This window comes from Pseudorca crassidens, chromosome 14 (assembly GCF_039906515.1).
Source record: "Pseudorca crassidens isolate mPseCra1 chromosome 14, mPseCra1.hap1, whole genome shotgun sequence".
Lineage (NCBI taxonomy): Eukaryota > Metazoa > Chordata > Mammalia > Artiodactyla > Delphinidae > Pseudorca > Pseudorca crassidens.
The window spans coordinates 83907582-83928859 of NC_090309.1; the positions used below are offsets into that span (position 1 = coordinate 83907582).

A 21278-nucleotide genomic window follows, 5' to 3' on the forward strand; every position below is an offset into this window, starting at 1 on the left:
GGGTCAAATCCAGCCTGCTGGCTTTTTGTAGAGAATTGTTTTGGGACACAGCCACGTGCCCGTTCGTTTAGATTTGTCTCTGACTGCTTTCACTCTAGAATGGCAGTTGTGTGGTTGTGAGAAGGATGGCATGGCCCACAAAGTCAACAGTATTACCTCGCGCTGCACAGAGACGTGGGCAGCCCCTGGCTGAGTGGACTATGAGGTCCTCAGCTGCCGCTTCTGGGCAGCTTAGTGGTTTCCCTATTGCTCAGAAGTATCTGTCGAATTGCACAACGTGTACCGTTCAAACAAGACCTGGCCTGCGCGTCTAGGAGCTGAGCAGATGTTCTTCAGCGCACCTGCCTGCTGCCGGGAAGCTGTGGAAGGTGGCCCTTGAGGTTGGGAGCCCCTCTGCTGTGAGATCACAGGGTGGTGTAGAGCAGGGGCACCTGGTACCAAGCCCAGGCCTAACCACAGGAGAGGGGAGAAAATAGCCTTGACTATTGAACCCACTCACATCAAAACAACAGAGAATCATCTATAACCGGGACTGTTCCTTACGAGTTTAGCATAATTCTCAGTAGAAGTACCCAATTTCCTGATATCTTTTGGGTTTTAATGTTTTAAATTACAAGAGGTATATTTTGTCTTGATCTCATCCTCTTTTTCAAGTGGATGGAAGAATGGTCCTTTCATTTAGCTCAGTACCTCTTCAGGGGTCTGACATCTTAACACAGCCGTATCATTTGAGTCTGCGGGGTGTTTTAGATTTCTTTGTCGTCAAAATACTGATCTTTGAGTCTCAAGTACAGACTCCTTAAAGGGGTCATGTCTTGAGTAGAGAAAGACGGGCTCCTGAGTGCTGAGGGGGCCCCTCCTGGCTCTGAAACCACTGCTGCACAATCAAGTAACTGTGTTACCTGTGTGAACTGGCCAGTGGCTTCCTGTGACCCAAGCTAACTAATAAATACGTGATTTTCCCAAATATGTGACAGAAAGGAAACTACCTGAATGAGAATTTTCGAAAGTGTCCCTTGAAACTTTTACACTTCTAGTAAGTGAAAAAACATAATTAATGAATTCTCTCATTCATCTAGATGTTTCCTGTGTCTTTGCTAGGACTCTATCACGGTCCATATCAGGAGCACTCAGGGGCCTATCGATGTTTATCTATGTGAAGTGGAGCAGAGCCACCCAAGCAGTAGCGTGTCGGACGGTATCGGCGCCTCTTCATCTGAAAGCAGACATCCAGAGCAGCCCGGCCCTGAGAAAGGTGAGTGACCAATCTTGTCATTAGGAAACTTTTAAGGTTTTAATGATTTTTAAAATAGATAGAGTTTTATAAATGAATATTATGGCCTTATAGGTATTTTTACTCTTCCTAGCTACAAAAACATGAGTTAAAAAATTACAGGGTAATTCTTAACTGTAGTTTAGACTGTTTCTGTGTAGTTTTCATAGCCGTGAAAACTTAGAATTGTAGTTGGTCCCAGAGTGTGGTCTCTGTAGAGAAGGCTGTTTGCATCCTCTGACCCAGCCTCTCAGGCACATGCTTGAGTTCTCGTTTATTCTTGTGAGACTCAAAACATTAGCCTTATGCCGTTAACGTAAGAATATGCTTCTTGACCGAGGTCCTCCTATTTTTTTTTAAGCACTTGAATTGTATGTTCTATTACCTGTCTGCCTTTCATATCTTCACTTAGGAGGGTTTCTCTTGTGCTTGTTATTTTTCAGAAGAAAACCCTCCACAGCAAAGTGAAGAACTGCTTGAAGTGAGCAATTGATGGCATTTGAGGATTCGTGCATTGAGTCTTTTGGGGACATCCTGTGTGGATGAATTATGCATTAGATGTGATTCTCAGAGCAATAAATCATCCCAGACATTTTCTCAGTAGCAGCAGTAAGGCCAGGAGTACCTTCAAGTAGTTCACTACTTAGATTACTGAATAATTACGGTTTCTTCATTTGGAAACAACTCTTTTTATAATTATTCACTGCTTTTTGTCAGTGAAATAGACATTTTGCCTACTGAAATTACTAAATCACCCAGAGTATCACTGAAACAGACAGGCAGGCTGGATGGACAGTTCTCAGTGGACCTTGCCCTTTGCTGCGTGGATCATGTGTCATTATCACAAAAGAAATTGCCTTACACGGGTTCATGTCTGCAGTGGATGGGTGTACGCACGCATCTGGACATGATGTCTTTGTATATATTTGTATAATGTTTAGATCACTTATGAAGTACGTCGAAGTGAAACTTTTCACCTTTGTACAGCCAAAATGATGTATATATGGAAAGTAACAGACATATTCTCTAATTGCTGTGGTATCTATAACTTATTAGAATCCTCTGGATGAGGGTTAGAGGAGAGTTTTTCCCAAACTTCTACATGTAGAAGTATCATAAATGTGCTATACATTTAAAGTTCATGGATTTAATGAAGGTATTTCAGTATGGTTCCCAGCGCTAAAATTGGACTTTAAGCTCCCTACAGAGTCATTGTGTCTGAACAGACTGGTGGCATGCCCCAAGCTTTAGGGGCGAGTGTACAGATGCCATCAGGTCATGGCTTAATTCCTTGCAAGACATGAATTCAATCATGATGAGAGTTGGCAAGTATTTTAACCTTCCTTGCAAGCAGGGTTTATGTATGTTTCTGTATGCAGCCTTGCTCTTCAATCAAAGGGGATCTTTTACTTACGATGAGTTAGTGGTACCTGCCCTCTCTTCAGCTCCAGTCCCACGTTTCCAAGTACCTAGCTATTTCTACCTCATTGGGTAAGTCATTTACCACTCTGTGCCTCAGTTTACTCAGTAGTTTACCATTAGACTGTGAGCTCCTTGAGGGGCTTTGTCTTAATCATTGTTAAACCCAGCGACTGGCACCACGCCTAGCACATAAAAAGTGCTCAGTAAATGTTTGAACAAATCAGTGAGTGAGTGAGTGAGTGAGTGAGTGAGTGAGTGAATGGTCAAATTAGACTAATAATCCTTGGCTTATATAACGTACAAGGGTTTTGTGTCGTTCAAATTCATATTTTAAACTTCTCTTACTTTCAAAGAAAGAATTGAAGCAACGTGAAATTAAGACCATGTGTAAAGAGTTGGCATAGGAATCAACAATCAAAATACTGAAAAATAATGCTGAGCATTGAGGACTGGCACACCTCTGAGCTCCAGCGGCTTTTGCGGCCCTGTCCCTCTGCTGAGCTCCAGCCTCTCCCCTCCTCACAGACCGTGCCGGCTGCCTGTGTCGGCCCGGGACTGCTTGCCGTGCTGCTTCTCCTGGGCGCTTGTGGTGAACCCGAGAGTTCAGCAGAAAGGGCGTGTAGAGATCAGGTGCTCCGTGCAGAGGTCCAGGCTCTGCCTTGTAGATTTGGCAGTTGTCGGTCCTATGTGATGCTAAACATGAGAGTGGATGAGGTCACCTAATGAGAGGGTACAGCAGAAGAGGGGGAGGCCCGTTAACATTTATTTTAAGGGGAAATACAGAAGAAAAGGCTTTTCCTGAGAAGGAATAATGAGAGGAAGGGAAAATAAACAACTAAAGAAGGCGGTGCCCCGAAAACCAACAAAGAAAGCAGGGCCACAGGTGATAGCATCGTTTCTAAGCAGCAGTTCCTTACTTGTGAAATGTGACAAATGTTCTACTTTGCAAATTGCTCTGAGAGTAAAATGAGATCTTGTAAACGAAAGTCCTTTGTGAACTGTAGACGTGTTGCATAAATGAATCTCTCTCCTGTCACTCCAACTGCTGGTGTTGGTTTCTTCTTTCTACAGCTGCTAAGGTACGCATCCCCAGAACTAGCGTCCAGGGTTCTTCCTCCCCCACTCTGCCCTGAACATCACTACCCATCTCTCTGTGCGTACAGGCGTACCTCATTTTATCGTGCTTCGCAGATGCTGTGATTTTTAAAAATTGAAGGTTTGTGGCCACCCTGTGTCCAGCAAGTCTGTAGGCGCTATTTTCCCAGTAGCGTTTGCTCATTTCATGTCTCTGTGTCACCTTTTGGTAATTCTTGTAATATTTCAAATGTTTTCGTTATTATTATGTTTGTTATAAATATAAAACTTGAACAGATGAGGAGCTGCTTCTTATTGATGAACCAAGAAGGTGGTTTCTTGAGTTGGAATCTAATCCCGGTGAAGATGCTGTGAAGATTGTTGAAATGACAACAGAGGATTGAGAATATGACAGATGTAGTTGAGAAAGCAGCAGCAGGGTTTGAGAGGCTTGATGCCAATTTTGAAAGACGTTCTGCTGTGGGTAAAATGCTAGCAACCAGCGGCGCAGGCTACAGAAAAATCATCCGTGAAAGGAGGGGGCTACTTCATTGTTGTCTGACTCCAGGAAATTGCCACAGCCTCGCCTACTAACCTACAGCCGTGTCTCCAGTCAGCTTTGTTAATAATGGTAGAGATACCTTATTAATATCTGATGTCCGTCTCTCAGACCTCTGTGTCTACCAGTTAATTCTGAAGGTGGAAGGGGAAGAGGGACGTTACCTACTGGGAAAAGAAACCATAACAGACTTTGCACTGGGGCACCCGTATTAGCAAGGATTAAATTCAGATGCAAGTAGCAGAAAAACCCCAAAATAACAGCAGCTTAAGAAAGATACAAGTTCATCTGTCACATACAGGAAGTCTGCAGATAGTCCAGAGTTGGTGTGGCCTCCAAGGGGTCAGGGACCAAGTTTCCTTCCAGGTAGTTCTTCCTTCAGGCTTGGCTTCCATTTCCGAGTTCACTGCAAAGTCCAGGAGAGCTGCTGGAGCCCCAGCCGTTGTGTCTACATACTAGCCAGCAGGCAGGATGAAGAAAGAGAAGAAACATACGCTTCTCCTTGAGGACACTTCCTGCCGTTCACTTCACTTTACATCCACTGGCCACAATTTAGCCACTTAGCTTTAGAAATGTAATCTTGGGTACGGGGACAGCCACGTGCCCAGCTAACAGCTGGAGCTCTGTTGCTGTTGAAGAAGAGTAGATACAGGGTGTGGTTAGGCATTATTAGATCCTATTCTCCCCTCTGGGCAGGAAGATGACCTCTAGTGAGACCACATGACTAGTTCTAGCCAGTTGGCTATGAAAGGAAGTGACGTGTGAAAAGACTACATGCAGTTCTGCAGTAGCTCTTCCCGCCCCAGTAACCAAGAAAGCCACAGGTTCTAGGTGATGCAGCTATAAGATCCTGGAGTCTCCATCAGCCTGGATCCCCAAGAGACTGCATGGAATTGCCCTGCCCATCTGCATGCAGTGTGAAATGTGCCAAATCATCGGGATTTATTTGGAGCTAATTTGTTGCTGCAACATAACCCAGCCTGTGCTAACTAGTATGTTTGGGGACGACTAGCAATCTCTGCCACAAGTCAGTGAATGAAAGACTCAAAAACAGCCTCACACCAAACCAGTGTCATACCTTCAGCACACTCCCAACTTGTCAGTTGCTTATGATCAATAAAATGGGAGTATTAATACATTTATTGGCCACTAGCGTCATGGGAGGCTAACACAAATTTGTGTAATGATTGCCATCTAGTGGAGAGTTCAGAGTTTCCAGATTTCTTCACTTATTTCCAATTAAGCAGATGCTGCTAGAGAATAGCATTGACTTTAAATTTACAGACCCCGTTCTTGTTGATAAAGTGAATTCACACTAGTTCTCACATAGAGGTCACAACTGTTAAGATATCAGCATTATATTCTAGCTGTGTCCACATCTAGATCATGTTCTTGCCGTGATCTAGTCTGCAGAGATCTTGAGTGTCTTCACTCCCCTCAGAACATCGCATTGGCCCATGACTTTGGATCTGTTGAGCAGGAAGTAGTAAATGCCTTAGATGTTTCAGTAAGACGTACGTGTTCCAAAGACGGTATGACAGACACTCTTAATACCAAGTACAGTATCAGGCAGGGTCCAGTAGGAAAGCCATGGTGGGTATCGCATCAGAGGTGAGTTAATACAAAAAGGCTGAGTAGCAAAAAAGGGCCTTGAGGTAACAGATATTAATAATTCAGGAAGCAGCTACCACCCCTAGGATAAAGCAGCGTTCCCGTAACCCGGGAGCCCAGAGGAGAGGTCCTCACATCTCTGGAGGAGATGCCACACCAGTGCTCTGGTGGGGAAGGAGACACCACCTAATGGTTAGTACTCAAACCTCTGATTGGGGTGGGACACAGGCATGCACACCACTAAGGGGGTTACAGCCACTAGTGCTGGCACTCCTGAGGGGGCACCATGGCCGGTGCTGGGGCTACCAAAGGGATCTGGAAAGTGGAGCCGCGCAGTCCTCTGTTGCTGCTGGGACACTGACAGAGCTAGAAAAAGGAAGAAAGTCACTTCTGTCCTCTTCCTGCATTCCATTCTCCCACCACTGCCTGCTTCTCAGCACCCAACTGGCCAGCAGGGGAGGATAGGCCACGGGGTTTGCAGGGCCCAGTCCCAGCGTGACAGAACAGAGCATAGAAGGGTGGGATGGACTGAGAGAAAGGAAACACCCAGCACGTCCTTCCTACCCATAACGGCCGCGTGGTGTAGGCAGCCCAACTCTGCCCTTCGCTAAGTATGACTTTAGAGAAATCACCCTGTTTTCCCACCTGTAGGCTAATTGTAAAATTCCATTATACAGTTGACACGAATAACACGGGTTCGACCTGCACAAGTCCAGTTATATGTGGACTTTTTTTTCAGAAACTACTCTAGGATCACACAATCCCAGGTTGGTGGAACCCACAGACGCGGAACCCGCGGGTACAGAGGAACTGCGAATAGGAGGACGGACTGTAAAATTAAATGTGGATTTTCAGCTGCGCCAGGTGGGCGCCCCTAAGTCCCGCATTGTTCAAGGGGTAACTGTAGTTCTATCGTCTGTGATTCTAAATTGATTCCTGGGTCCAAGATGACCCTCAGTCCAAGTGGATGGCTGTGATGTGGGTTGTTTCTTGGAGGTTTGCCTTCTGATGGTACGTGTTGTAATACAGTTTGAACTGCATAAATGCAAACCAACCTCATTGGGAGCTGTCATCTCCCTTCCTCCTTCACCTCCACTCTTCTTTACTGTAGTGAAGACGAGGATTTGCTGCAGTAATTCAGGGCTCTTATTCTCAAGGTTACCTTACATCCTCTCTGGCCTTTTGCCAGTGCACGAGCTGTGGGAAAAGCAGGTACCTAGTTCTCTATGTATAGCCTGAAACTCTGGTGAGAGGAGGTAAAACCTTAGTCTTTTTAAAACCTGGGAGTGGTATCTACAAAGGTGGCCACTTCAGCTGTTTACACTGCTCTGAAGTGTGGGCCCAGGAATGCAGCCCGCAGGTCTGTAAGCTGAGCATATTCCAGCACAGAATCTCTCCACTCATGAATGGAGTGGTTATGCGGTTGGGCTGGAAAGCACTGCCCAGCATTTTTGCAGCATTTCAGTCCTGAAGCATAGGTTGCTGTGTAGGCAGAAAGAAAAGTAAACCACCCTACATCAGATTGGTAACCGAGCTCCTTCGCACATTGCTTCTAGAATTTATTCTAGCTGCCCCAAAGGCAGCTGTTGTAATGGAAAAATAAAGAACATATGTGAAATTGATGGGGGAAAATTATTTTCAGGTTTAACCAGAGTTCTGTGAGGCTTGTTTCCTTTAAGTGTCTTTCGTTTCCCATAGTCAACTTATTTATAAAGAGAGATTCTATTTGAATTCCGAAGTGTAAGTTTTACTAACCTTTGTGTTCTGCTTTATTCCTCCAGAGTCAATCAGCCTCTTTTTGATCACGGTTTCTTTACGCTAAGAAATGTATGGATCTTCTGAAATCTGCCCCGATGGCATTCTTAATTTAAATGGGGTCGCATCAGTGTTGGGAGTAGGGGAAAAAAAGAGCAGATAACATCACCAACGTGTTACGTGGTACCTCATTCAAGACAAATCTAAGAATCACAATGGATGTGAGTTGTTTTCAAACTTTTCATTATTTTTAAACTTTAGTTATAGAGGAATTATATTACTGTTAAAAGCTGAATATGGGATTTCCCTGGTGGTCCAGCGGTTAAGACTGCGCTGCCAATGCAGGGGGCCTGGGTTTGATCCCTAGTCAGGAAACGAAGATCACACATACCACAACTAAGCCCGCACGCCACAACTACTGAGCCCGCATGCTCTAGATCCCTTGCACCACAACCAGAGAGCCCGTACGCCGAAACTAGAGAAGCCCATGCACTGCAACAAAGAGCCCGCATGCCACAACGAAGACCTAGCACAGCCGAAACAAATAAATAAAAAATAAATTTTTGTAAAAAGCTGAATATGACAATAATGGGAAATTATAAGGCATATTAAGAAATTGATGTTCAATAAGGATTAACTGCAAGCAAAGGTCTATAAAAGAGTGAACATAGCAGAGTCCTTTCTGAGACAAGCTCTGTTATAGGCGTTCTAAAGATAAAAACAAAGGGGACTTTCCTGGCAGTCCAGTGGTTAAGACTCTGAGCTTCCACTGCAGGGTGTGTGGGTTCGATCTCTGGTCGGGGAGTTAAGAACCCGCATGCTGCACAGTGCAGCCAAAAACTTTTTTTTAATTAAAAAAAAAAAAAAGAAAAACTCAAAACATGACGTGGTCCTTGCCTTTACCCCCAGCAATAGGAGAGACCAGCAAACAAGTAACTACCACCCAGGAAACAGAGGAAGGGATGAGAATTAAATGGCTGAGAATCGAGTGGCTGATGCATTTAAACTGGGACTTGAAGGATAGTTAGAGGTCCCCAGGCAGAGCAAGGGAAGAACATTCCAGATGAAGAAACAATATGTGCAAAGGCAGAGAGAGGTCAAAGGGCAGCGAGGATGACGTTTTAAATGTCCAGCGGGCACACAGATGTTTCCCAAACAATACTTGCCTCACTCCCTTGCAATACACTCTTCCATGGATTCCATTTCACTTTTTAAAGACTTCATCAGTCACAAGCCACAGTTTGAAAAACATTGTGATAGAGCTTTCAGGGCTCTCCAGTTCCTGTAGGATAAAGGGTTGCCACTCTTTACCAGTCAGTGGTAAGGTCGGATTTGTATTTTAGAAAGACGACTGCACAGTAATCCTAGGGAAAACCACCTAGAGTCAGGAAGATTGGAATGTGTTCCTTCATTCATTCCACAGATGTACATTGTACATTGTGTCAGCGCTGGATGTGCAAAGACAAACAGGCAGGGTCCCCACCTTCAAAGAGGGGGACGAAGGGGGCTTGAATCCTGGATCTTCCACTTAATAGCATAAGCCTGTAAGTCCTTTACTTAACCTCTCTGAGCTCAGGGTGATTACCCATTAAAGCGGTCAGTCTGAGAGAGGGAAACATGGTATCCAGCTTAAAATAAGTGTTCAGTAAATATCAGGTTTCTCCCTCTCGTGGTGGAGGGGGCTTGAGGAGAGAAGTGACTACTGGCAAGGAAAAAATATTTTTTAAAATTTATTTTATTGAAATATAGTTGATTTACAACATTGTGTTAATTTCTGCTGTACAGCAAAGTGATTCGGTTATACATGTATGTACATTCTTTTTCATATTCTTTTCCATGAGACTTATCACAGGATATTGAATATAGTTCCCTGGGCTATATAGTAGAATATAGTTCCATTCTATATATAATAATTTGCAACTGCTCATTCCAAACTCCTAATCTATCCCTACCCCTGGCAACCACAAGTCTGTTCTCTATGTCTTGTGAGTCTGTTTCTGTTTCATAGATAAGTTCATCTGTATCATATTTTAGATTCCATATATGTGATATCATGTGGTATTTGTCTTTCTCTGTCTGTCTTAATATGATAATCTCTAGGTCCATCCATGTGGCTGCAAATGGTATTATTTCATTCTTTTTTTATGACTGAGTAGTATTACATTGTATATATGTACCACATCTTTATCCATTCATCTGTTGATGGACGTTTAGATTGAAACAAGATTATTTTTATTTTCTGCTTCAGCCATTTTAGAAAATGTATAGGTTATATTGAAGTTATAGACTAGGGTGTTTTGCTTTTAATAACTTTGATTAAATTTCCAAAAGTGGCTTGGAATTGCATTGGAACACAGATGTCTGTTTAGTTTGGGTTCCTGGTTTGGTCCTAGTATCCGATGGGAACTGGACTGGGGAGATGAAAAGGAGATATATCTACTACGTATCCAAAAAAGCAATCAAATGCTTAGGGTTGTTATATGAGGATTAAATGAGTTCATGTTTCTAATTACTTACTTTTGAAGTATTTCTAATGTACAGGGCCAGCACACAGTAAATACTATGTAAGTATTTGATAAATTTAAAAAATCTAACAGAAATGAGGCTGATCCGAATTCTGCTTTGAGGCTGTAACTAAACAGATATTTATACTTTGAATTTTCTTCCATCCATCAGAGGGGCTTCTGACACGGTAGCGGGCACATTGCTGCTTCTAACGGACGCTTTTCTGACCCGTGGGCTAGCAGAGTGATGGATCAGGGAATCCAGAACATTCCAGCCTTCCATGATCAGATCGTTGTTGCAACGAAAGGTCCAGCTGCAGCCACATGAGTTTCAACTCCCAGAGGAATAGATGGGGAGTCACAGATTTTATCTTCCATTTAAGAAAGTGAGAAATTATAACACTTGTGCTGTTAATTTCCTAAGGTTGCCACAGTGCTGTTGTCTTCAGGACTAAGTGTCCAAAGGTCCCAGCTGTCCTTACCTGTGTATCAGCTCCGGGAAGCCCAAGAGGTGGAGAGCTTGGAGCCAGTTGTGGTTAACTAATACAGTCGGCTGTGACTGTTCTGTCCCCAAGGGCACGTGTTTGTGCGCTGAGCCTCCCGTGGCTGTCCTTGCAGTCCTGCCATGGAGAGGCAGCAGCTCCACAGTGTGGAGGCTTCTGATCATGCCCAGGGCTTTCTCAGTCCCGTTTGAAGTGTGTGCACGCGGCCCTCCCGGCCAGCCGTTCTCCGGAGCAGGGAAAGCCATGGAGGCAGTGGCACTGTTTCAGATGTCTTGGTCCACAAGGTCTGGGAGGACCTGGCTGGATGCAAAGTCATCAGTGGACTGTCTTCAGAAATCTCCACAGAAAAACGTGCTCCTTTGGGGAAGGAAGACTATTCAGAGTAGACCTAGACCTGTTGTCAAGAAGGTGAGCTGATCGCCGATGTTCTTAGGTCTAAATGGGGAGCCCATGAGTGGAAGGACGAGTAAGGACCTGAGAATGTCATTCTTCATCTCACTGCCAGTGACTCACGAGAGATGGTGGAGTTACGGAGCTGGCAGGATCGTGGGGTCCTGGATGAAGTCGGGTCTGCCAGCCCGGACGTAAAGCAACAGGGCCGGAGGGCATGGTGGGGTAGGGTTTCATATCCAAGGGCCGCAAGGCTGCTTGGGGCTTGTAACACTGTCCTCTTGATAACGATGCAAAGCCAGCCTTTCCACAAAGCTGTTTCCATGCCTGGAATGGAGAGTAAGACTGAAAACGTGGGATGGAGTGGTCAAATTTCATGAAGAAAATGATGAAAGGAAACGTCCCATTAAGAAGAGATGGTGCAGGACTTCCCTGGTAGCGCAGTAGGTAAGAATCCGCCTGCCAATGCTGGGGACACAGGTTCAAGCCCTGGTCCGGGAAGATCTCACAGGCTGCGGAGTAACTGAGCCCGTGCACCACAACTACTGAGCCTGTGCTCCTCAACAAGAGAAGCCACCGCAGTGAGAAGCCTGCGCACCGCAAGGAAGAGTAGCCCCAACTTGCCACAACTAGAGAAAGCCCCGTGCAGCAACGAAGACCCAACGCAGCCATAAATAAATAAATAAATAAATCTATTAAAAAAGAAGAAGAAGAAGAGATGGTGCAACTTTGGGCTCTGGGTAATTCTCAAGAGGAAAACATCCCTTTCTCAGTAATGTAAGGAGAAGACATACTTCATGTTTTTAAAATAATTATTTACAAGGAAATGAACACCTGACACCAGAACACATGAACACTCATCCTAGTGATCATGTTCAGGCCATGTTAAGCTAATAATAACTTACAAATACATGGGAGTTAAAGCAGTATGAATTATACTGACTTGATTGCTTCCTTTTTTTTTTTTTTTTTTGCGGTACGCGGGCCTCTCACTGTTCTGGCCTCTCCTGTTGCAGAGCACAGGCTCTGGACGCGCAGGCCCAGCGGCCATGGCTCACGGGCCCAGCCGCTCCGCGGCATGTGGGATCTTCCCGGACCGGGGCACGAACCCGTGTCCTCTGCATCGGCAGATGGACTCTCAACCACTGCACCACCAGGGAAGCCCTGATCTCTTCCTTTTATATCAGGAAAGGAATCTGTTCTTGGTTGGTCTGATGTGTCCATAAATCACATTAAGATGAAAACAGTCGTCATTTTGGTTCTTTGGTCTCAGCAGACCTCTTGTTTCTCACAAAAGTGATAGAGACAGAATTTCCCAGTTTATACAGGACAAACAGCTGTATGCAGTAGGGGCTGACTTTTATCTTGGTTTGAACCTTACTCTTTAAAACTTCACCATCCAGGGGCTTCCATGGTGGCACAGTGGTTAAGAATCCTCCTGCCAATGCAGGGGACACGGGTTCCAGCCCTGGGCTGGGAACATCCCACATACTGCAGAGCAACTAAGCCCGTGCGCCACAACTACTGAGGCCCGCGTGCCTAGAGCCCGTGCTCTGCAGCAAGAGAAGCCCATGCACCACGACAAAGAGTAGCCCCCATTCACCGCAACTAGAGAAAGCCTGCACACAGCAACGAAGACCCAACGCAGCCAAAAAAAAAAAACCTTCACCATCCAAACAGTAGCCGCTGGCCACTTGGGGCTATTTAAATCTAAATTGTGATTAGTTTAAAATCAAATAAAATGGAATCCATTCTTGAGTCACACCAGCCACATCTCAAGGGCTCAATGGTCAACGTGTGGCTGGTATCTTGCACATTAGGCAGCACAGAGATCATTTCTGTCACACAGAAAGTTCTAGTGAACAACGCTGCTATAAACTTTTATTATAGCACCCCCCAAAAAAGGTTAATAGACTGTAACTAAGCTAAACCAATTTTATTTCTTTATTTAAATTGTTTAATCAAGAAATGTTTTATTGTCAAATATTAATTATAGTCATCATAAGAATAAAGTTATTAAAGCAGTTAAGCTGATTTATCTCGTGGCGTAGTTATCAATAAAGCGTTTTAGCATGAAGTTTATAGTATCAACAAATATGGAATGCATATAAATGAAATATAAACTCAACACCTAGCTTGCATGACGCGCAATTGATAGCAGCTGTGAGGCCTCAGGGTTTTGAGTATTCACAGCCAGGTAAATCCAGCCCAGCACATGTGTCATGACCATTTCACTAAACTCACATTGTTTTTAAAATATCTACTCATTTTTCTTCAAAAAAGAGGGAAAAAGAAATTATAGGATCCCTGTGTATTATGAGCTGGAAAGAATGTAGATTAAAACTTTGAGAAACAGAACTTTGCCTATTCCTGTAAGTAAAACAAACCTGGTTAATACTTTCTCTTATCTATAATGGTATCTTCTATCTTTTCCCAGAATGTGTTACAGTCCATATAAAAGCACCAAGGGGCCAATTAACGTTTGTGTGAGAAGAAACAGGACAAGTGCCACAGTTGAAGACCTTGGGGTCTCTGAAATAAAAACATTTCTCTGACACTTTAACCAAAGTAAATATAAAGGGATTCAACATGATTATTAAAAAAATACATTTTACATGGATGTTATTGCATTATTCTAAGAGCAGTGTATGCTTGCAGCAAAAAAAAATTGGAAAATGCAGAGACACGCAAGAATCATCCACATTTCTTCCTAGTTGTATTTCTATCCATCTATCTTTACACATAGTTGAAACAGCCAAAATAAAATTTTCTATCAGAATAATGAACTTTCAAACTCAAGGTTTGAAATGGAAAAAATTTTTATCACTTTAATTATAATCTTATAAGAAAATGTTTTTAAAACTTCATTAAGAAATACTTTTTGAACAAGGCCATAAATATCTTAATTGGCATCAATATCTCATTCTTCCAATATAAGTGGTTGCAGATATCAGACAGGCACCATTATGTGGGACGGTCTAACCTAAGATGATATAAAATTCCATGTATTAAACTTTAGCCCTAGGGAAAAAGTGAGAAGCCACTGTGGGGTAAGTATGAGAATATGGGATCAGTAACTGATGGGAAAGAGGTACAAGGAATGTTGGAAGTTTTTTGTGGTGACAGAAATGTCCTCTATGTTGTATTCGTGGTGACGGTGTATACAATTGCTAAATGTAGCAACTGTATACAACTGCTAAAATTCATTGAACTGCACGTTTAAGATCTGTGCACTTTGTTGTTATTAATAACTTGATTTTTAAAAATTCTTAGCCTTTCTACAATTTATGATTTACTCCAAAGAAAATGAAATACTTGGGTTATACACTTAAAATATGTACAGGATCTGTATGCAGAAAATTACAAAATGCTGATGAAAAAAATCAAAGAAGACCTAAATAAAGCTTCAAATACTCTTCTTATATGGCAGGATTTGCACCTGGATTCTACCCAAGCCCAAGCAGGGGATAAAGGCAGATGAGGCGGCCACAGACCACGTGCGAGGAGAGAAGCCAATCCTGGGAGACAGGTTCATGCTGACATTCACGGAGCTTGGAACCCATGCATTGAACTGCTTTCCCATTTTGTAAGGTAGTTTTACATTTGTCTGTTTCTTAAACAACCTCTGGTTGACTTAGGAGGTAATGTTAAGAGAGTTAAAAATGTATTTGTACTGGTCAGAATGGCCACCATCAAAAAATCTACAAACAACAAATGCTGGAGAGGGTGTGGAGAAAAGGGAACCCTCCTACACTGTTGGTGGGGATGTAAATTGATATATGGATATCGTGGACACCATGGATATATGTATATGTATAACTGATTCACTTTGCTGTACAGCAGAAACGAACACAACATTGTACATCAGCTATACTCCAATAAAAATTAATTTAAAAACGTATTCGGGGTGGAAAAAATCAGACTTAGAAGAAAGATGGAAACGTTGCATAGTTAAAAGCCTTTAAAAATTTGTTTCCACTTAAATATATGGCAACTTAGTCAATCATGTAATCTGGTGAACAAGAGACAAGATTGTAACACTGACTTGTTATTTATAACAAGGCAATATAGACTTGTTATTTATAACAAGGCAATATATTGCTTAGGACTTGTCAGCTTTCGAAGTAGCTGAACATCACGTCCAGTACTCTGCAAAATTCTTTCAGATCCTCTAAAGACAGCTTCAGTAGAAACGTCATCACAAGCCTACTCAGTTGTCTATAGACAGGCTCTCATTTCATTTTTCACTTTGAGAATATATTTACAATCCTTGCAAAGAATCATTCTTCTCTGTCGCACTGCAGTATTTAATTTGGTGCAGAAGGAAAATTGGGTTGCTGGTAAAAGTTGAATCTTGTTTGGGCATTGAATTGTAGCAGTTTCAGCTACATCTAGATCTGCTGTGCTTTTATGAATCATTTTACATTTCATGACTGTTCTAATTATGATCTAGGCATAATAATGACTGCTTTTATTGAGCCCTTGTCACGTGCCGGTCACTGGCGTAAGAGATATAAATAGTTGAATCTTCACATTATCTTGTCAGATAGGGATCATTACCCTCATTTTAGAAATGAGGGAGCCGGGGCTTGAGAGGCTAAGGTGCCCAGGGCTACACTGGGCAGGGCTCCTCCCTGCCTAGGGCTGCGCTGCTGGTTAACACGAGAACCAGGAGTTGGACCCGAGACAGCAGGATTCACAGTCCCAGACTCCCTCTAGAGACAGAGGTGACCCCCTTGCTAGGCCATGCGTTTTGAGGCTTCAACATTCTTCTCGTTCATGCTGTAGCCATGAGAAAATGTCTTAATTTTCGGACAGCTCTTTAGAAGTTGGGGCAAATGTTCACTATCATATTGTGACAACCATATTACTACCTGGTTCCATTTCTTCGACTATTGATTAATTCTTTTTTCCCTTGATGAATACATACAGTATAATGATACCAGGTGAAAAGAGGCAATCTGACTAGAGCAGTAGGGCTGGTTTTTGAGTTTGGTGTCATAATTCACTAATAAGGCTATTTTAGCTGGGCAGTGAACCCCTGGAACTGTAGCTGAAAGTTTGTGTTAAAGTCTCATTACATATATATATATATATATATATATGTGTATATATATATATATATGTATACCTATATATATATATATGAGATTTGAAATCAATATATATCTGAATACATATAAATGTGTATGTATTCTGAGGTAACTGCTTAGCTCTTGATGTCAGAAATCTGGAATATTTATTTTATATTCAATTAGGGAATTTGATTTGAGCTATTTTAAGCAGACTCACCTAAAATAATCTGTCACAAGAAATTTATAAAGTTATTAATACTTTGAAATATGACATTTTTACTTATTAGCACCTTACATTGTATTAACGTTCCAACATCTTATAAAAACATGCAATACAGGATTAAAAAAAACAAGAGTTAAGGAAATGGGGGCAAAGGGCAAATAAAGGTAGAAAAAATAAATGAAACCAGGGGAGAGGTTAGTACACAGAATGCCTGCTGTAAAGTGTGTGTCATTTAGGGCATCTCATTTTAAAAATAAAACAGTACAGCTCACTTTCCAAAAAATGTGGCTCCTTGATCAGGAATCTCCATCTTTTTTTTTTTTTTTTTTCAACAGTGGAACTTCCTGTCCTTTTTGATATGTTGTTCTTTCTACCCTGCCTTAGGAGATATTCCACTTGATTTTTGTCTTTTTTTTCTTTTGGTAATAGGTAACCTTCCACAGCAGTTGAACCAATGAAAAAATCACTTGAGCTTTTTTAAACAAGTGGTCATGAGGAGCATTTGAGGATTCATTTGTCAAGTTAGTTGGAACCTCTTATGTGGGCAAAGCTCATGTTTCCAATTTGGGACTCAGAGCAAGCTATCAGCTGTGTAGAATTCTCATAGCCACTTGGCATCAGCCCTGAGACCGTGGTATCTTTAGCAGCTCACTGTGTAGGATGACGCCAACTGGATGAGTCGTCCCCGTGGAAAACAGCTCACTCGGCATATGTTTATGAAGCTGCAATTTGGCAGTAGTATCAAGACCTTTCTTCGAGAAATCGCTATGACCAGTACACACAGTGGAAAGATCTGAAAGAGAGGATTCAATTTTTATCTGGGTTCTGAGACTCTCCCTTTCCTGTGCAGATTATGGGGTATACACTACGTAAAACCATGACTCGCGAAGTGAAAGCATTGATAGCATTCTTTACTCAACATTTTAAGTAGATGAGTTGAAAATGATAAAGTGAAATGTAAACACCTCTATACAGAACTGCAAAACATTTTAGATAAAATGTGAAGTGTGCATTATTTTCACTTTGTGCCATTATAAATATGAAAAGAAATCATCAAATACACAAGGCAGAATTTTGAGGGCACAAATGAATGAATTCTCCCACGTGTCCTACCTCGTATTTGCAGCGCTACCCCTGAAATAGTTTATTATTGCCACAATAACGCTGTGTAACATCTTCCCTACCCACCCACCCCCAATCTCGGTGGCTTAAAATGTTAGTAATTGAGCCGCAAGCTCACAGGTCTGTGTATTGGACAGTGTCGTTTAGGAACCCAGGCTGGAGGGATGGTGCTGGCCACCTGGTACAGGTAGAACCGTGTGATGCCTCTTAAACCCAAGGTTTCTGCCCATATCTATCGGCCAAAGCAGTTCATATGGCCAAACAAGCCCAACATCAATGGGGCAGGAAAATACGTTTCCCCCATAGAGACTGATGGAAAGGGAGTGACTATTTGTTGGACAGCTGTATGAAGAACCACATAGTAATTTGAAAAAGCAGAGTTTAATATAAAGAATTATTAACTATAACAGGAGGTTGGAGTAACAGAGGATTGGCTAAAAAGAAGTAAAGAAAATGCTAAAGAATACGGGAATAGCAGATCCAAGGAGCAGTTATTCCACCTAGGACTGAGACAAGAGTCCAAGGTACAGACCCCACCCACCCCCAGTGCTGAGATCCAGATCCTACTGGAGGGGTAGGGCCAGCCTTGGCCCACTGGATAGCCCAGAAGTCACTGTGGTGCTGTGGAACTCGCTGGAAATCTGCACTCTGGGATTTGTCAGAAATCACCCTCTTAGTTACGGGGGAAAGCTGTTCACAGGAGGTGTCTCACTAGAGGCTCTCTGCTACAGAACTGCCCAAGAGGGGCTGCCCGGGAAAGCTGCTGGCTACTAGGTGCTGCTGGCCACTGTGCCCTGTAGGAGCCACACTTTGGGGAAGCTGCACATGCTGCAGGAGCCCGCCCGGCACGCGCACCAGAACCGGAAAGCAAAACCTGTTTCCTCCTGCAACCTCTCTCTAGCGCCCTCTACTGACAAAGCTTAATATTGTGCCAGCTGGTAAAATATATTTAAATATTTTATTTATTTATTTATGGCTGTGTTGGGTCTTCTTTTCTGCGCGAGGGCCCCCTCCAGTTGTGGCAAGCGGGGCCCACTCTTCATCGCGGTGCGCGGGCCTCTCACCGTCGTGGCCTCTCATGTTGCGGAGCGCAGGCTCCAGACGCGCAGGCTCAGTAATTGTGGCTCACGGGCCCAGCCGAGCGGCATAGTGAGATCTTCCCAGACCAGGGTTCGAACCCGTGTCCCCTGCATTGGCAGGCAGACTCTCAACCACTGCGCCACCAGGGAAGCCCTACTTAAATATTTTTAAAGGGCCCAGAGGAGTTTTCACAGGGCAGGCAAAAAGGATGATTTTGAAGCTCACTCTCTGAACAAAACTGCTTGCTCTGTTGGACCCATGAGTCTCAAAGTGCCCTCCTCTGTTATCCCAGAACCACCCAAGGGGCTTGTTACAGTGCAGACTCCTGGGCTCTCAATGGAACTGACACACTGAATTAGGGTGGAGGAAGGGAGACAGGGATCTGTATTTGAAAATTCTACCCCAGCTATAGCTTTACATACATAAAGTTTAAGATCCAGGAGCTCCTTGAGGAAGGACACATTTTTGATTCACTGTTGTTTCCTTGGCTCTTAGCTCAGTATCTGCCACTTATTAGGTGTTGCTTTAGACAGGTTGATTCCTGGGTTGGGTGGTTGAGGGAACCGATTCAAACTTGATCAGCTGTGATTGGCCGTAAGCCACACACCCAAACATGCTTTAATGATGTTTGCTTGATAAGTCTGTCCCTTCACTATTGTTGGTGAAACCCAAAGACAACATGTCCTCACTAGAATGGCAGGTAATTTTTTTCCAAAGGTGGCTGCAATAATATCTTCCATCCTATACGTTCTCCTACAATGTGACCTTGCCACCCCTCCATCAAGAGACAGGGTCTATGTCCCCTGCCCTTGAATCTAGGCAGGCTTGTGACTTGCTTGTAACCAACAAGATGTAAAAAAGTGATGATGCATGACTTCTGAGGCTAAATTAAAAAGGCAATGCAGCTTCTTCCTTGTTCTCTGGGAACGTCACTTTTGGAGCAGAGTTTCCATGTAAGAAGTTTCCACGCCGTGAGGAAGCCCAAGTCACATGGAAAGGCCACACGTGGATTCTCCAACCAACAGCCCCATCTGAGGTTCCACCCAACAGCTAGATCGACCACCAGACATGTTAGTGTCCCTCCCGTAGCTGCTGAGTCACCTTTCCAGACATCATGAGGCTCCAGAGCCATCCCACTACCTTGTTGAAATGCCTGATCGCAGAATCGGTGAGAGTAGTAAATTGGTTATTTTAACCTTATTTGGGGGATAATTTGTTATGCAGCAACAGTAACTGCAACAAATTGTAGAGTTCTTCTGGATCAGAATCACCTGACTGTCTCATTCTGCAACTCATCCGCACTGAAATGCATGAACTTATATTTAAATCTTCCCTCTTGGGCTTCCCTAGTGGCGCAGTGGTTGAGAGTCCGCCTGCCGATGCAGGGGACACGGGTTCGTGCCTCGGTCCGGGAGGATACCACATGCCGCGGAGCGGCTAGGCCCGTGAGCCATGGCCGCTGAGCCTGTGCGTCCGGAGCCTGTGCTCTGCAACGGGAGAGTCCACAACAGTGAGAGGCCCGCGTACAGCAAAAAAAAAAAAAAAAAAAAATCTTCCCTCTTACTATTGCTGTGGTCTTCCCTCCCTTCTGCCGAATATCATTATGGAAGAGAAAGCCCAATACTTCTAAACTTGCTGCACTGCCTAATGGTTCTATTTGAAGTACTTAAGAAAAAACGATTTCAGAATTGTGTCACAGGTCTTGATACATTAGCAATGTAAGGAAAACTTAATAAAGCAACATGAAAACCTAAACCAAGGTCATTTAAAATTACATTCCAATCTAAAAAGGAAAGCACTAAATAATTGTGCCATGGCAGTATCAGGAATTTGGTCAAGTAATCTTTATCAAGCCTCTCAGTTTGGAAAGTCAAATGGAATAGTGATAAGAGGAAAGAACTGGGGATCTGCAAAGCCTGAGTTCTAAAATAAGTTCATCCCTCTATTGTCTTTGCAGTCTTGAACATGTTACTTAACCTCTCTGACCTTCAGTTTCTTCATCTCTAAAGCAAGATGAGATAATAACCTTCCTAGCCCACAGGACTGTTTTGCTGCTCAAGTGAGGGGGTAAGAGATGTGACAGCACTTTGTAAAGCTGTATGACACTAAGGACTCCTTCAGAAAAATGAGACAAAAATTAAACTGAAATTGAATCCAGGCAATTTAGGACAGTATGGGGGAAAAGTAAAGCAAAAACCCAAACCAGAAATCCTCTTGGCATTTCTTTCTTGAACTGCAGTGCTCCTAGCAGACACAGGTGTCCCCTGGTATTGGTCATGGTGATAAGGGGAGGGGACTCTGATGGCTGCACCACTTCACTGCCCTTCCCCACAGACCCTGTTTATACCGGATGTTTCACTGCTTTGCTTTGAGCAAGTTCACCCTCTGCTGCTGAAGGGTTTCCTTCCCCCACTTTCGCAACAAGCAGCGGCTGCGGTTGCTTAGCAAAGACGCATTTCCAATTCCAATTCCTAAGATAAGCTGCCAGTCTTCTGTGGGTCTTAGACCTCTTCTTGGTTTTATGCCCCAACTGCAGCAGCCTAGCCCACGCTGCTCCTCCCTGAATGTAAAGCTAATGTTCTATTTTATACTTGCCTCTCGGAAAGGACCCTTAGAGACTGGCCAAGCCCACCATTTCACAAGTAAGAAAACCGAGACCCAGCAGAGGAGCAGGCTCCCAACCCAGT

The 21278-nt window shown here is 43.4% G+C and overlaps 1 protein-coding gene across 7 annotated transcripts in view; it reads left to right on the forward strand.

Moving 5' to 3' along the window:
- E2F6 (E2F transcription factor 6) overlaps positions 1-21278 on the forward strand; it is a 49754-nt gene that overhangs the window by 15964 nt on the left and 12512 nt on the right. Inside the window, exons 6-13 of one of the 7 annotated variants that reach the window (XR_010934154.1) lie at positions 1102-1255; positions 1717-1754; positions 2653-2764; positions 6679-6803; positions 7721-7915; positions 9118-10584; positions 14522-14682; positions 16819-18480. Coding sequence is in view for 2 of the 7 variants with exons in the window: in XM_067703683.1 (XP_067559784.1) it covers positions 1102-1255; positions 1717-1754; positions 2653-2697 (237 nt within the window). In the remaining 5 variants the exon portion in view is untranslated. Of the gene's footprint in view, positions 1-1101; positions 1256-1716; positions 4064-6678; positions 6804-7720; positions 7916-9117; positions 10585-14521; positions 14683-16818; positions 18481-21278 lie in introns of those variants that run through there. The other 6 variants (XR_010934152.1, XR_010934155.1, XR_010934156.1 and 3 more) reach the window with 6 other exon arrangements.